At 42.4% G+C, this 13280-nt stretch overlaps 2 protein-coding genes across 23 annotated transcripts in view; one reads left to right on the top strand and one right to left on the bottom strand.

Annotated features, from left to right (window-relative positions):
* dlgap1b (discs, large (Drosophila) homolog-associated protein 1b) overlaps window positions 1-5864 on the bottom strand; it is a 131801-nt gene extending 125937 nt beyond the window's left edge. For 19 of the 22 annotated variants that reach the window (XM_061805451.1, XM_061805450.1, XM_061805466.1 and 16 more), the window contains exons 1-3: window positions 5646-5863; window positions 4958-5077; window positions 2226-2406 (exon numbers count right to left, since the gene is read on the bottom strand). The gene's annotated coding sequence lies outside the window, so the exon portion shown is untranslated. Of the gene's footprint in view, window positions 1-2225; window positions 2407-4957; window positions 5078-5645 lie in introns of all 22 variants that reach the window. The other 3 variants (XM_061805461.1, XM_061805462.1, XM_061805474.1) reach the window with 2 other exon arrangements.
* Window positions 5865-5969: 105 nt separating this feature from the next.
* Window positions 5970-12631, top strand: insig1 (insulin induced gene 1). The gene is made up of 6 exons (XM_061805505.1): window positions 5970-6181; window positions 6264-6603; window positions 7435-7559; window positions 7677-7843; window positions 9367-9466; window positions 10204-12631. Exons 2-6 carry the CDS (start codon window positions 6270-6272, stop codon window positions 10231-10233), a joined length of 756 nt encoding a protein of 251 aa, XP_061661489.1. The 5' UTR covers window positions 5970-6181; window positions 6264-6269; the 3' UTR covers window positions 10234-12631.
* Window positions 12632-13280: the final 649 nt, after the last annotated feature.

Raw genomic sequence — 13280 nt, 5'->3', positions numbered from 1 at the left:
TTTGTTTATTTTAATGGAAAAAATGATGGCACTTTCTTCACTACTTTTATTTTCTTTTTTTATGGTTTTATTTGCATTGTATGTGTGCATGCATGCATGTTTACATATTTTGGGTTTGGCCGCATATTCTATTTCGTCTTCTGAAAGGTAAGCATGGAAGTCATAAACGGTAGCTACTCAAGGTCTCAGACGCTTGACATTTATCATCCAAATCTTGGCAAGAACATTTTGAAGGTTTCCGTGTGCATGATAAGATAAACAGCTGCTGCCTGCGTTAAAATTCACACAATGTGAATGCTGCCACCTGCGCCAGTCACTTCCAAAATATAATGTAACATAATTTCCGGCCTGTAAACTGCGACTTTTTTCACACACTTTCAACCCGGCGGCCTATCCGGTGATGCGGCTAATTTGTGGATTTTTTGTAAGGAGGGCCGCAAGGGGGCACTCGAGCGAAAAAGGTAAGAGTCAGACGGTGGAATCAATGTGGCAAGGAAGTGACTTTCACCAGTATGGTTTTTTTTTTTTTTTTTTGACCGGCCCTGTTAGCACCGCGCCAGCGTGAGCGCCGCGCTAGCGTCTTGCTGATGTGTTACTGCCGAGTCTCAGTGATTTTCACCGGTAGGTTTTTTTTTTTTTTTAAACTGGCCCTGTTACCGCCGCATTAGCATGTTGCTGCTATGTTAGTGCCATGTCTCAGTGATTTAGGTATGTTTTTTTTTTTAACCCTCTTCGTGCTGTGCTACCGTGTTGCTACTGTGTAGCTGCCACGGCTGCTTTTTTTTTTTTTAATCTGTATATTTTTTTAACAGCCCTGTTTATCCTAGCATGTTATTGCTATGTTAAGCTAAGCTAAGGTGTTAAAACTTGAAAAACTGTGTCTTTCCTTCTCCCGTCTTTCTTTGTAAATATCTAGTGTTTCAATGTGGGCACTTGCGGCTTATACACAGGTGCGGCTTATGTATGTACGAAATGGTATTTCTTTTACAAATGTACTGGGTGAGGCTTATAAGCAGGTGCGCTCTGTAGGCTGGAAATTACGGTAACTGAATAATAGATCTTAACCGTTTTTGTCATCTGACTAAGTATCTAACCTTACCTTTTAATTTTTTTTAATAGCAAGCAAATTTGAGCGCGAACTAGATAGTCTGTAAACTAATCGGATGCTTTAGCCCTTTGTTTCTTGGGCTAACAGCTAACAAGCATTAACAGTAAGTAAAAATAAGGGAAAAATGTGATAAAATGGGACTTTTTTGTCATTAGTCAATCGTTTTTTGTTTGAAAAAAAAAAAAACATTTGCGAGATCATGGAACCAAAATAGGACGGCTCTTCTTGATATGTGAGCTAACTAAGATGTTGAGACAGTAGTAAGCCACTATGTTTTGATAGGGATTACAATGTTTTCCCTCCAAATGTTCTCGCAGCATTGAGATCGAGAGGGAAAAAAAATGACTTTGATAACTCAATTTCGCAAAGCTTCTCCGGCGAGCCTCCTCCCTGCGTTACCCGACCTCTCAATCCCTTGCTAATCTTCTTCAAGTTCAATGCGCCGCTCATTTTAAGCGTGGCGGCTTCCTGCCTTATCTTCTTTTTCTTGTTTGCCCTTTGCCAGGTGGCACGTGCAAAATTTGTTCTATTTTCATGCTGATTACGAGGCGATGTTAGCCAATTTAGACGTCGGTGCACCCGCCTAAGCCGTCAATCAGCATTTTACTGGCAGTGGCGGCACCAGGGACAAATTGAATAGTATTTTACAAAGACATACTGTACTAGTACATGTGGATAATCATGTCATTGGCATGTGCTGAAACAGCATGTGGCTCATTCTCCTTGCATTATTCTTGCGCTCCTTTAAAAAAAAGGAATAAACTTGCTTATTACACTAACATAGAAATAATACTGCTTTGGCAATGTTCAAAGATGACTATCCTTAATGTTTAATTCCATGTGATTTTCCAGTTGGAGAAAAATTTGTTTAAACGTGGCATTTGTAGATGAGATTTCAATAGAATGAGCCGCACATGTAGTCCCGCTGGTAAATGACATTTCATAATAAAATAAGAACGACGCACAATTTTAAGGTCATTATCCTACATTGACATACTTTACACGTATGCTCGGCCACCGATAATCAATCATTCTCATGGAAAGAGAAAAAAAAAAAAAAGAGAGAGAGAGAGAGAGAGAGAGAGAGAGAGAGAGAGAGAGAGAGAAACATATTTACCGGGGGAACGCTGACCCTTTTTGTGCTGAGGCAAAAAAAAAAAAAAAAACATTGGATTTGGATTTCTGCTCCAGTGTAGTAGTCATCATGCGAAGGTTTTCCTTTCGTATGCAGTGGATTTTTTTCCACCTTAGTGAAGTGCAGAGGCTCCAGCGGATTATCACCGTGAGCACACAGACAGCTGAAATGGAAACATGGATGGAGGTCAGAGTGATTGAGAAGAGGCCGGGAGTGAGGCCAACTTTTTAAATAAAAACTGCAAATAAACCCGTTTCTTCGGTCAAAAGATGTGCTTTGTGTATTCGAGCCACACAACCGTGCGAATCAAAGGCAGAGTATTGAACTTTGCTCTGACTTTCATGCTTGACTTAAGCATCACAAAAACTGTGACATTTATATTTCACCTCAATACCATTTCTTTAAAAAAAAAAAAAAAAAGAAAAGAAAAAAGACATTCTGTTTGGAACGGAACAAATCTAAAACGCTCGAAAGAAATAACACTCCGGTCTTGCCTGTGTGCAGCGCAAACATCCAAAATCCCATTTGGGGAGCACACCACACGGAATAAAACAGGGGTTTATCATCGAAATGGAGTGATGACACGGTTTACAACCCCAACTATAAAAGTCAGCAGAATGAAACAAGTTCCCTCGCCTGTGCCGGCATGGCTCTTTGAGAAGCAGACGTGGCGTTGTAACCGTCGAATGCTAATGCGCGTTAAGCTAAATATAGTCACACTTTCACGCTTACAGAAACATTTTGACTTCAGAATGGGGAATACTAATCTTAACTCCTAGTTGGTCTTTATTAAGCCTCCAACAACAAATGCTAGTCTGAAATATCACAAAGAAGAACAGCAGTTTGGCAGCTGCCCATAAAGTAGTAACTTGTGAATCATGAAGCGAAAATTTCCAGAGGATTATGACAATTCCTTTATCATCACGGGGTTTTTTTTTTTCTTGTGGGTAAAATTTGGAGGTAGCAGTCTACTGACATTGTGTAAACTGCACATACTGGACCGGTGTTGCACGAAATTGAGTATCATATTATGTGCATTTTGAAACTGTTTAGTATTGGGCAGCATGGTGGATCAGATGGTAAAGAGTTGGCCTCACAGTTCTGAGGTCACGGGTTCAATCCCGGCCCCGCCTGTGTGGAGTTTGCATCTTCTCCCCGTATCTGCGTGGGTTTTCTTTGGGCACTTTGGTTTCCTCCCACATCCCAAACACATGCAACATTAATTGGAAACTCCCCCTCTCTGGTGTGATTATGAGCGCGACTGTTTGTCTCTATGTGCCCCGCAATTGGCTGGCAACCAGTTCAGGGTGTACCCCGCCTCCAGCCCGCTGAGATCTGGAATAGGCTCCAGCACTCCAGTGACACTTGTGAGGATAAGCAGCTGAGAAAATGGATGGATGGTTAGCATTGTTTCTTTTGCAACCAGACAAGACTGATTTCTCTGGGGAGGAAAAAAAGACAACGAACAATAAAATACAGAACAGAAAAAGTGTTTGAACTCGTGGGAAGCACGGCATATGCGAGCATGCAAATGATCAGAATTGTGCCATCTGTGCCACAATTTGTGCAAGTAAAATAAATTACATATTGGTTAATGGCTTTAAAAACCTAATCTAAACAAAAAAGTAATAATAAAATAATAATCTGAACAAAAAAAGAACAAAAAGAAAAATATACAAGGGTGATCATTGTTTTCCACTTAAATATTTTTCCAGAATCTTTTGACAGTTGTTGAAATTGCTTTGTGCAATTCAATAAACAGGTGCCTCAAACTGTATATTTAAGTAAGTGAATCAAGGTTATGACGATTCCCGCCAATGTCCTCACGACTTTATTGATGTGTTGTTGCGGCACGTATGCACTGTTTGGGCCGAGAGAAATACGTGTAGAGTGTCTCGTTATCATATAGGCCATCTTCTTGCAAAAACATGTTTCCCTGTTGCTGGTTTAAAAAAAAAAAAAAAAAACGGGACACAGCCCGGGCGTTGAACCCATTTGTTATGTACATTCATATGATCAGGCCTGACACGCACGCCACGCCTCCCACCCTGAACTCGAGTTCAACACCAACAGCAGCTTGACGCCATGTCGCACCACTGACCTCATTCACAAAAGGCTGCGAGACTATAAAAGGTGCGCATGTGTATGCGTGACTCGGACATACGGCAGTTGTTGGTGGAGGAATCGGACTTTTATTTACACTGGTATGTGAACCTTTTGTCTATTTGTACTGTGACATTCAATTTGGCCAAATCTGTGAATAAATTGAAGGAAGTCAGATGGCTGTTTCATATTTATAACTACAGAAAATGCTAAAAAAAAAATTGAAGAAAAAAATATCACAATTTGGCACATTTCCCATATCTGCAGACAAAGTAGTCATTGCATAATTATTCTTGTTCCAAAACCAAAAAATACTAACAGTCCAATGGAGTTGTCATTCATTGCTGATTGTTTTATTGAAGCACTTTTTTGTGGGCATAGGCACCCACTGTTGTTGTACAAAAAAATATTGTGTTGTACTTTTTTCTTGGCCCAAAACGCCCAGTACAGTGCAAAGTTTTTTTCCATTTCCATTTTCCAAGCTGCTTATCATCACAAGGATCGTGGGACTGTTGGAGGGTATATCCCAGCTAACTTTGGGAGAACATGATCGCGAATAAATATACAAAAACTCAAAAATGTTGAAGAGTTTGCAATTTATCTTAACTTACCACAGTGGCGTGCCTGATAGGGACATTGTTCACGAACTTATAGGCGAGTTAAGATGAGTCATGAGCTTCAGGGAATTGGTGTCCTTCCTAGTTCCAAATCAGATCTCATAGATGAATGGGCTGACAAAAAAAAAAACAAAGCATTATTGTTCCAAAAATAGTATATTCCTGACTTGTGAGTGAGTTGCATCTCATATTCCTCTTAATGTTAACACCGCCGCCATGTTGTTTTTGGACACATGTAGTGCCGAGGTGGTCTTTTACTTCCGATCTCCATTAAATCGGTTTCCGGTAAATTGAGGTTCCATTGGACATGCTTTCATATATTCAAAAACATCAGAATAGTTGCTGGCTGCATTTTAGAGGAAAAGAGCCTCTGCCACCAGGAGTGGAAAGTCCCCATCATGTGGCACAGTCATCAAGTTGGCAACACTGGTGGCCCCCCATTGAGCTATATCAATTCAACGAGATGGCGAGGACGCCATCTTAGGGCCTTTCAGACAGGGCACAAAACCACAATGAAATGAGTTTTTCCACCGAATTACTGAGTAAAACAATGAGCATTGAACGATGCACGTGTGGGGGACTATTGTATAGCCAATATTTTGTCCTATTCTGACATTTTCTCATTTAATTTAGACTTATTAGTTGATTGTCTCGTACTAGTTTCGATATTGACATCACTTACTGCTTTGACGCCATCTTTTAGCATCTATAGACGTTAGAGAAAGAGCACAATAAAACGCAAGAATAGGTTAGGGTTCACTGTACTGTACCATAATTTCTTAACGTTTACAATATCAATTTGTTTTCCCCTCAAAATTTGACTTTCAAGAAGGTTTTCTCCTACGTTTGCCACGGTGGCTCTTAGTCTATTTTGGACTTCCGCTTTACCGCCCCTCCCTTTTCCGTTGTTGTGGCGCGTGGAGAGGTGGGGTGAAGTGACGTCACGTCACACGCCGTCCTCCGATTGGCCGCCGCGTCTCACCCGACCCAGCTGGCTGTGGTTGTTGCAGCCTGACCGAGAAAGAAGCTCTTCTCGCTCCGCTATTTGTTTTTTTTGTTTGTTTCGCGCTGTGACTTGTGTTTAACTCTATTTTTGTCTCACATTTTTAGCGTGCTGACAATAATGTGAAGAAGCTATCTTTAAAAAATACAATTGAAAAAAAGAGCCCGGAGAGCTTGAATCGACTGGCGAGTGGGAAACGGAAGTGAGACATTAAGGTAAACGCTGTTAACTTGTTTTGACTTTGTTGTGTTTGTTTTATTGCATTGTTAATCTTTTTTTTTTTTTTTTTTTTTTCAGTGCCAAATGTCCAGCCTGGAGGAGCACTACTGGAGCTGCTCCCGCTTGGAACGCGAACAGTCGCCGTTGTCGTCTGCGACCAACTGGTTGGCGTCCAAAGGCGAGGAAATGATGTCCATCATCACGTCGGTGCTGAGCAGCGCCTACGGCTCGCTGCACCGCCACCGGACCTTCAACTTGATCCGCCGCGGCCTGGTGCTCTTCGCCGTGGGGGTGATCCTCGCCCTGGTGCTCAACTTGCTGCAAATCCAGCGCAACGTCACGCTCTTCCCCGAGGAGGTGATGAGCACCTTGTTCTCGTCCGCCTGGTGGATCCCGCCGTGCTGCGGAACTGGGGCAGGTGAGTTCGGCGGAAAAGAACCACCTGGGTCGACTGTTTTGACCCGTTTTACTGTCGACTGGATGGATAATCTCAGCACTCCTTGACATGCACGACACATTCGACACGATAAAATTGCGTGCGTAGGGGTTAATCGTTTCTTGGCAGTGTTTTTTTTTAATTATTATTATTATTACATAACTCATTTTATGGTGGGCTTTTTTTTCAGGTTTGTTAGGCCCACACGTAAAGGGTTGAAACAGTATCTTAAAAAAAAAAAAAAAAGCTCAGCGCAGTGTGGCGCTTTTCATATCCTCGCGTTCCCATTGGCCGCCGCGAGCAGGACACGAGGCGAGTTGCGCCCTCATTGGTCGGAGTCATAACGGGTGACTGGAAGGGGGCGGGCCTTTGGAGTCAAACGCTTTTGTTTGAGAAGACAGCGGAAGTGGAATGAGAAAAACAAAAACACAAAACGTTTTCTTTTGAATTACTTTGAAGTTAATTTGATTTTGTAAGTAGAAGTCCATTGTCGATTCATAAATCAAGATTTAAATTGTTCGGAAAAAAACAAGGGATTTTCACTAACTTAACGAATAAGTTAGAGGTGAGAAAAGGCTACCTTGGTAATACAATTGCAACAAAAAAGCACATAAGCGGTTAAAAGTTTCCAACACGTGGATTAAAAGATGGAATGTATGAATAGTCACAATGACCAAAGACAGTTATTTTTATGAGCTTATTTTTGTTCCTATGTGCAATGTGCATGCTCAGCGAACAACACTTCCATCATTAGTTTTTTTTTTTTTAATTGCTTATGAAATGTGTTTTCCCTTTTATTTGTTTCTTTTGCAGCGGTGGTGGGCCTGCTGTACCCGTGCCTGGACAGCCACCTTGGCGAGCCGCACAAGTTCAAGCGGGAGTGGGCGAGCGTCATGAGGTGCATCGCCGTCTTCGTGGGCATCAACCACGCCAGCGTCGTATCCTTTCGTTAGCAGCTGCTGACCCACATGAATGCCCCGTAGTAACATTTGAGGGCGTGCAGGTTGAACAAATACATGCTGATCGATTTATCCCTAACCTGGCGCCCAAAACAGAAACTGGACATCGACAACAGTGTGCAGCTGTCGCTCACGCTGGCCGCGCTGTCGCTGGGCCTCTGGTGGACCTTTGACCGCTCGCGCAGTGGCTTCGGCTTGGGCGTCACCACGGCCTTCCTCGCGACCGTCTTCACGCAGCTGCTGGTTTACAATGGCGTCTACCAGTGCGTGAACACACATTATTATATTTAAAGTCATTATTTATGAGGAGATAATACAGTGGATTCAGCACATTACTGCTAGCAGATACCGTAATTCCCGGCCTGCAGAGCGCACCTGGTTATAAGCCTCACCGAGTACATTTGTAAAGGAAATACCATTTGGTACATACATACGCTGCAGCTGTGCAAAAGCTGCAAGTTCCCACATTGAAACCCCCATTTAAACATGAGATATTTACAAAGACGGTACACAGAAAGAGTTTAACGAGTGCTAACGCAAACAGGTTGAAATGAAACTAAATATCACTGAGACACACGCCAGCAACACGCTAGCACAGCGCTTACGGGGTCGGTAAAAGTCACTTCCTCAGCACACATATTCCACCGGTCTCATTCTTGCCTTTTCTGCACGAGTGCCCCCCTTGTGGCCGTTAGAAAAAATGCACAAATCAGCCGGACCACCGCATAAACCGCAGGGTTGAAAGCGTGTGGGGAAAGGTTGCGGCTTGTAGGACGGAAATTACTGTAAACAGCAACATCAAATCCAATGTTTGCTTGTGAGACGAGTGCTTATCACCACAGGACAATGGGGAATAAAAAGGGATCATTTATGATGAGATAAAGCATAACTGGGGAAGCGCATAGGCCAGATATGTCCAAAGTCCGGCCCCCGGGCCAATTGCGGCCCGTGGACAAATTTTTACCGGCCCGCGGCCTCTATCATGAAATCAATAATATGCGGCCCGCCAGCACTGTTGACCACAGTATAAAAAGTACAAAAAGCTATTTTTCATTTCACCAGAAGATGGCAGTAGCCCTGTGGCCGCACTCTGGCCGCCGTGACCCTTGACCTTGGGTGATCGTTTCAGTCCAGCCCATTTCTAACATGGCGTCTGTAAACAAAAAAAGGAAAGTTGACCGCGAGGGCCGCCGCTTCCAGGACAAGTGGAAATTTGAGTATTTTTTCACTGAAATAGGAAACAACTGTGTCTGCCTAATTTGCCAAGAGACTGTGGCTGTTTTCGAGGAATTCAACATCAAGAGGCACTACCAGACGAAACATGCTAGCTACGACAAGCTAACTGGGAACAAACGCGGTGAAAAAGTGAAGCAACTGGAAGCTGTTTTAACGGCACAGCAAAGCTTTTTCACAAGAGTCCGTGAGTCAAATGAAAATGCCACAAATCCTTCATAGTTTTCTTAATTTTTTGTGGTTTGTGATTTCGGTAAAAACCTAAATGTAAAAAAAAAAAAAATGTAAAAGTAAAAGTATGCCATTTGTAATTAAATTAAAAAAAATCCCAAAAAGTTAATTTGTATTTAATGTTAATGGTTCAAAGAATGTCAGGCTAAATAGTCGGCCCCCACACATTTTCACCTTACCAAATCTGGCCCTCTTTGCAAAAAGTTTGGACACCCCTGGCATAGGCAAACATGTTCATATCGTCTTCTCATCTCAGAATTGTCATTGGCATCAATGGCGTTAGCACTGTTGTTTTAACCCATTTTCTAATGGTGTGATTCAGGTACACATCTCCCGACTTCCTGTACGTGCGCTCCTGGCTGCCGTGTATTTTCTTCTCCGGCGGAGTCACCGTGGGAAACATCGGGCGCCAGCTGGCCATGGTACGTCTGGGCCTTTTATTTTATTTTATATATATATTTTTTGTAATGAATGTTGCTAACGGCAATCGCCACAGCCCTAAAAGTCAGCTCGTCTACTAAAAGACGCCATGATTTCACAGTTATTAAGTCGATCCATTGATTTCCTTTGGCTGCTTATCCTCACGGGGAGCGCTGCAGCCTATCCCAGCTTTCAACAAGCGGGAGGCGGGGTACAGCCTCAACTGGTCGCCAGCCAATCACAGGACACATCGAGACAAACACCAGTCGCACTTAGAATCACACTTAGGGGCAACTTAGAGTGTCCAATTAATGTCAGTAATTAAATTTCAATTTAAAAAGGTTATACTGTCATTCAGAGTTTAAAATGAGACCCCCTTGGTAAGAATATACATTAAACATTCACTTGTCAATTCAAATCCGTGTCAGTGGCCCAAAAGGATCCCCGTATTTCGACGTATTTTGGCCTTCTTCGATCAAACGCATCATTCACTAAGGGCTGTGCTATCATATAAATGCATAATAACATGTTATGAGGCTTTTAATGATCGCAAAGTCATCGTCCAAACCAGTTGTGAAAGTCAGGAGTGGCAGAAATTGTTTTGTCCACTCAGGATTGCTTTTCATTGAAAGTCGTAAACATGAAAAGAACAATGCAAAAAAAAAAAAAAAGATGGTACAAATGCTAATGTCAATCAGTTCTTCATGCATTTTACATATTTTGACGTTTCCTCCCACAGGCCGGCGTTGAGAAGCCGCACAGCGACTGAACACACGTCTGAAAGAAAGAAGAAGAATAAAAAAAAAAAAGTGTGGTTTGAGAGAAATAGCCTTTGGTCCTATGTGCCATTTGACCTCACGGAGGCCCTGCCCACCACAGCTTCGAAAACGACAGGACAGTGTTTGCCTCTTTTTGAACTTTTTTTTTTTTTTTCCCCTCTCGAAGCTGGTCTGACGTTGACTTGACAGTCTTTAAAAGGGAAACTTCCTGGATTTTTTTTTTTCTGGCATGCAAGGAATTCAGACTCTGATTTTGTTTTGGGGGGAGTTGCCCGACTTTCTTCTTGAACGCGACTGCGACCGCAGGTCGTGGAAGAATGAAGAGCGACTGGAAGTGCACGCGGGAGTGCCAATTCGGCTAGTAGGCGACGAGCATCCGCGTCTGCAGAGTATAGATTTATTTCCCGGTGCGCATAAAGCTAATTAAGTGTCACTGAGAGACGCCCGTGCTGTTGAAAAGACTGGTGCGAAATTTTTTTTTTATTTTTTTTTTTTGCGTCAACTGAGTTCTGCGAATGTGGGGCTTGCTTTGTCTACCAACTGCCAAAAAAAAAACAAAAACTTAAAAGTGTTCTATAGAAAAACAAAAAAACTGCCCCCAAATTTCATGATTTGGTCCCGATTTAATAATAATAATTAGCCCTGAATCATCAGTCAGTGTCATTCTCGCGCAGATGCACATTTTGGAGGAACAGGTTCTGGGAATTGCCCTGCGATTGGCTGGTGATTGGGTCAGGGTGGACCCCCGCCTCTCACCCTTAGTCAGCCGGGATAGGTTAGTGAGGCGAAGTGGTGTCGGAAATGGATGGGCTCCAAAAATTATCCAGTACCACAGAAATGGAAGTCCGAGCAAAGTAACAATCCTCAATCCAGAAATAAGCACGTTGCAGAGATTAGATATGAGCAGCCCAAAAGAAAGCATCCGGGGTGGTAATGGAAGTCATGTATGAGCTGTTGTGGGTGGAAGGGAACCCAGAAATTAGCCAGCAGAAAAGGGGAATGGAAGTCAAGACGTTTGGTGATGGAGGCAAGTCACGGGAACGGAAGTCATCCAGACGCTTCCCGGTGGTACAAAACAGAACCCAGGTAGTAACTTGTCTCAGACACATTAACAAAATACCTCGGAAATACATCCCATTAAAAAAAAAGAGTGGGATTGTTGAAGTCAAATAGCCATTGGTGCAGAAACAACCCAGGAATTTGACAGTATCCACGATGCAGTATAAATAAATGTTATTGTGTGATCTGGGAGAAACAGAACTCTGATGTTAGCCAATACCACAGGGCTAAAAGTTGAATATGCTGATGTAGATAAAATGCAAACCAGGAAATGGTTTATATCTTAGTTTAAAAAAAAAAAAAAAAAGCCGGCATCAGGGTGGATAGTTGGATATTAGTTGATTCAGTGATATAACCTAGGAATGGATCGGTAGTATAGGAAGGGCAGTCAAAAAGGCGCTGCTATAGGGAAATAGCTCGTATTAGACAGTTGCAAATACCAAGTAGAGGCCAGTCATCCAGGAACAGAAATTTGCTGGTGCAAAATAGAATAAATAAAATAAATTAACCCCAAGTTGCAGAAACCAGAAGTTAGTCTGCATCAGAGGAGTCGACCCCATATAAGTGCTGGATGCAGAAGAGCAAATGTCTCCAATGAGACAGCCGGAGTAATGGAGGTCAAACATGAACCTGAACTGGTGTTATCTTGGCAAAGCCCCAGACGTGAACCAGTATCCTGAATGAAAGTCCAGAATCGGATAGCGCAGGAGAAAGACGACCCCAAAAATCAGTTGGTATCAGAGGGCAGGACTCCAGGAACTCTCCAGTACCCAAAGAATCGATTCCTTTGCGACAGGCACCATTTAATCTGTCCAGTTTTGCAATCTGTGATTGCCCGTGTATTGTCATACTGCGTTAATGTATTCAAGACAGAAGACGGTGCTTTTGTCACTATCCGACCCGACATTGTGAGGGTTGTGTATGGATTTATTGTACATAACAAAATGACACAATGGCACGCAAACACGCACACACATTCAGGTGTTATCGCTATCAGTATGTTAACTTGGGGAGAGATGAAGTGCAATCGGTACATATACACACACAGGCCAATTGTTGATTCTTATTTATGATTTCTGACGAACGCAGCGAGCCATTTTAACACGTCAGAAGTTGGGCTGCTCAATTGAACCTGTGTCAAAACGGCGATTCAGCCACATTTCGGAAGGAAGGAATCAGAACTCGTTTATTTTTCTATAAACTGAAACCTCGAGGAGGAGGAGGAGGAAGAAGCTTTTTGGTTTGGAGGTGATGAAGCACCTCGTTAATACTTTGGTGTGTGTTTCACCCTTTTATATGCTATCTAAAATAAAGTACACGTGGAAATGACTCGTGCGTTGCATCTCAGGTGACCATTTTGTTGAGCTGAAAATTATATATTAGAAAAGAGGAATGAATGTCCTGCAGGATAAAATTTTAAAACAATAATAATACTCACCAATAGTGATGTCTTGTCACCACTAGATGTCAGGATTGATCCTCGACCTAAAAGCTTCTTATCGTCGGTGGTGGCCCCCTGGTGGAGAAACGAGGAACGGCACACAATTCATTTTAATTATCCTCAGTACTGTACACTTTTCATATGTATACGGTAGATACTAAATATTGAGTCATGTGGGGAAAAAACAATATGGACAAAAATATCGAGTCCGTTCAAAGCGTAGGTGGCGTCACTCAAATATCGACACCAGCTGAAGTGACAAAAAAGTGCTGAGTCACGTTCCAAAAGCGATCTTTAAAATGCAAGGACGACCTGAATTTAAGATTTGATAAAATAATATTCAACAGACTGTAACGTCGCAACTTGGATAGGTTTTCTGAGATTTAACACGTGTAGTGCGAATCATATTGCGAGTGCTTCATATGGTTAAAATAAAGTATTTTAAAAGTTGTGAGGGGGGAACAAAAAAGTGCCAAAGTCACGTTCCAAAAGCAGCTTTATGTGTGACGCCAGGAAATGATAAATGCGATCGTAGAA

This window comes from Syngnathoides biaculeatus, chromosome 19 (assembly GCF_019802595.1).
Source record: "Syngnathoides biaculeatus isolate LvHL_M chromosome 19, ASM1980259v1, whole genome shotgun sequence".
Classification (NCBI taxonomy): Eukaryota; Metazoa; Chordata; class Actinopteri; order Syngnathiformes; family Syngnathidae; genus Syngnathoides; species Syngnathoides biaculeatus.
The sequence above is the reverse complement of the archived record's forward strand: the minus strand, read 5'-3'. Positions and strand labels throughout refer to the sequence as shown.

Bases quoted from the DNA above. Each gene is read 5' to 3' on its own strand.
- insig1 (XM_061805505.1), top strand. From the start codon at position 6,270: ATGTCCAGCCTGGAGGAGCACTACTGGAGCTGCTCCCGCTTGGAACGC. The intron at 7,560-7,676 runs GTATCCTTTCGT...CGCCCAAAACAG, and splicing joins GCATCAACCACGCCAGCGTC to AAACTGGACATCGACAACAG. The intron at 9,467-10,203 runs GTACGTCTGGGC...TTCCTCCCACAG, and splicing joins TCGGGCGCCAGCTGGCCATG to GCCGGCGTTGAGAAGCCGCA.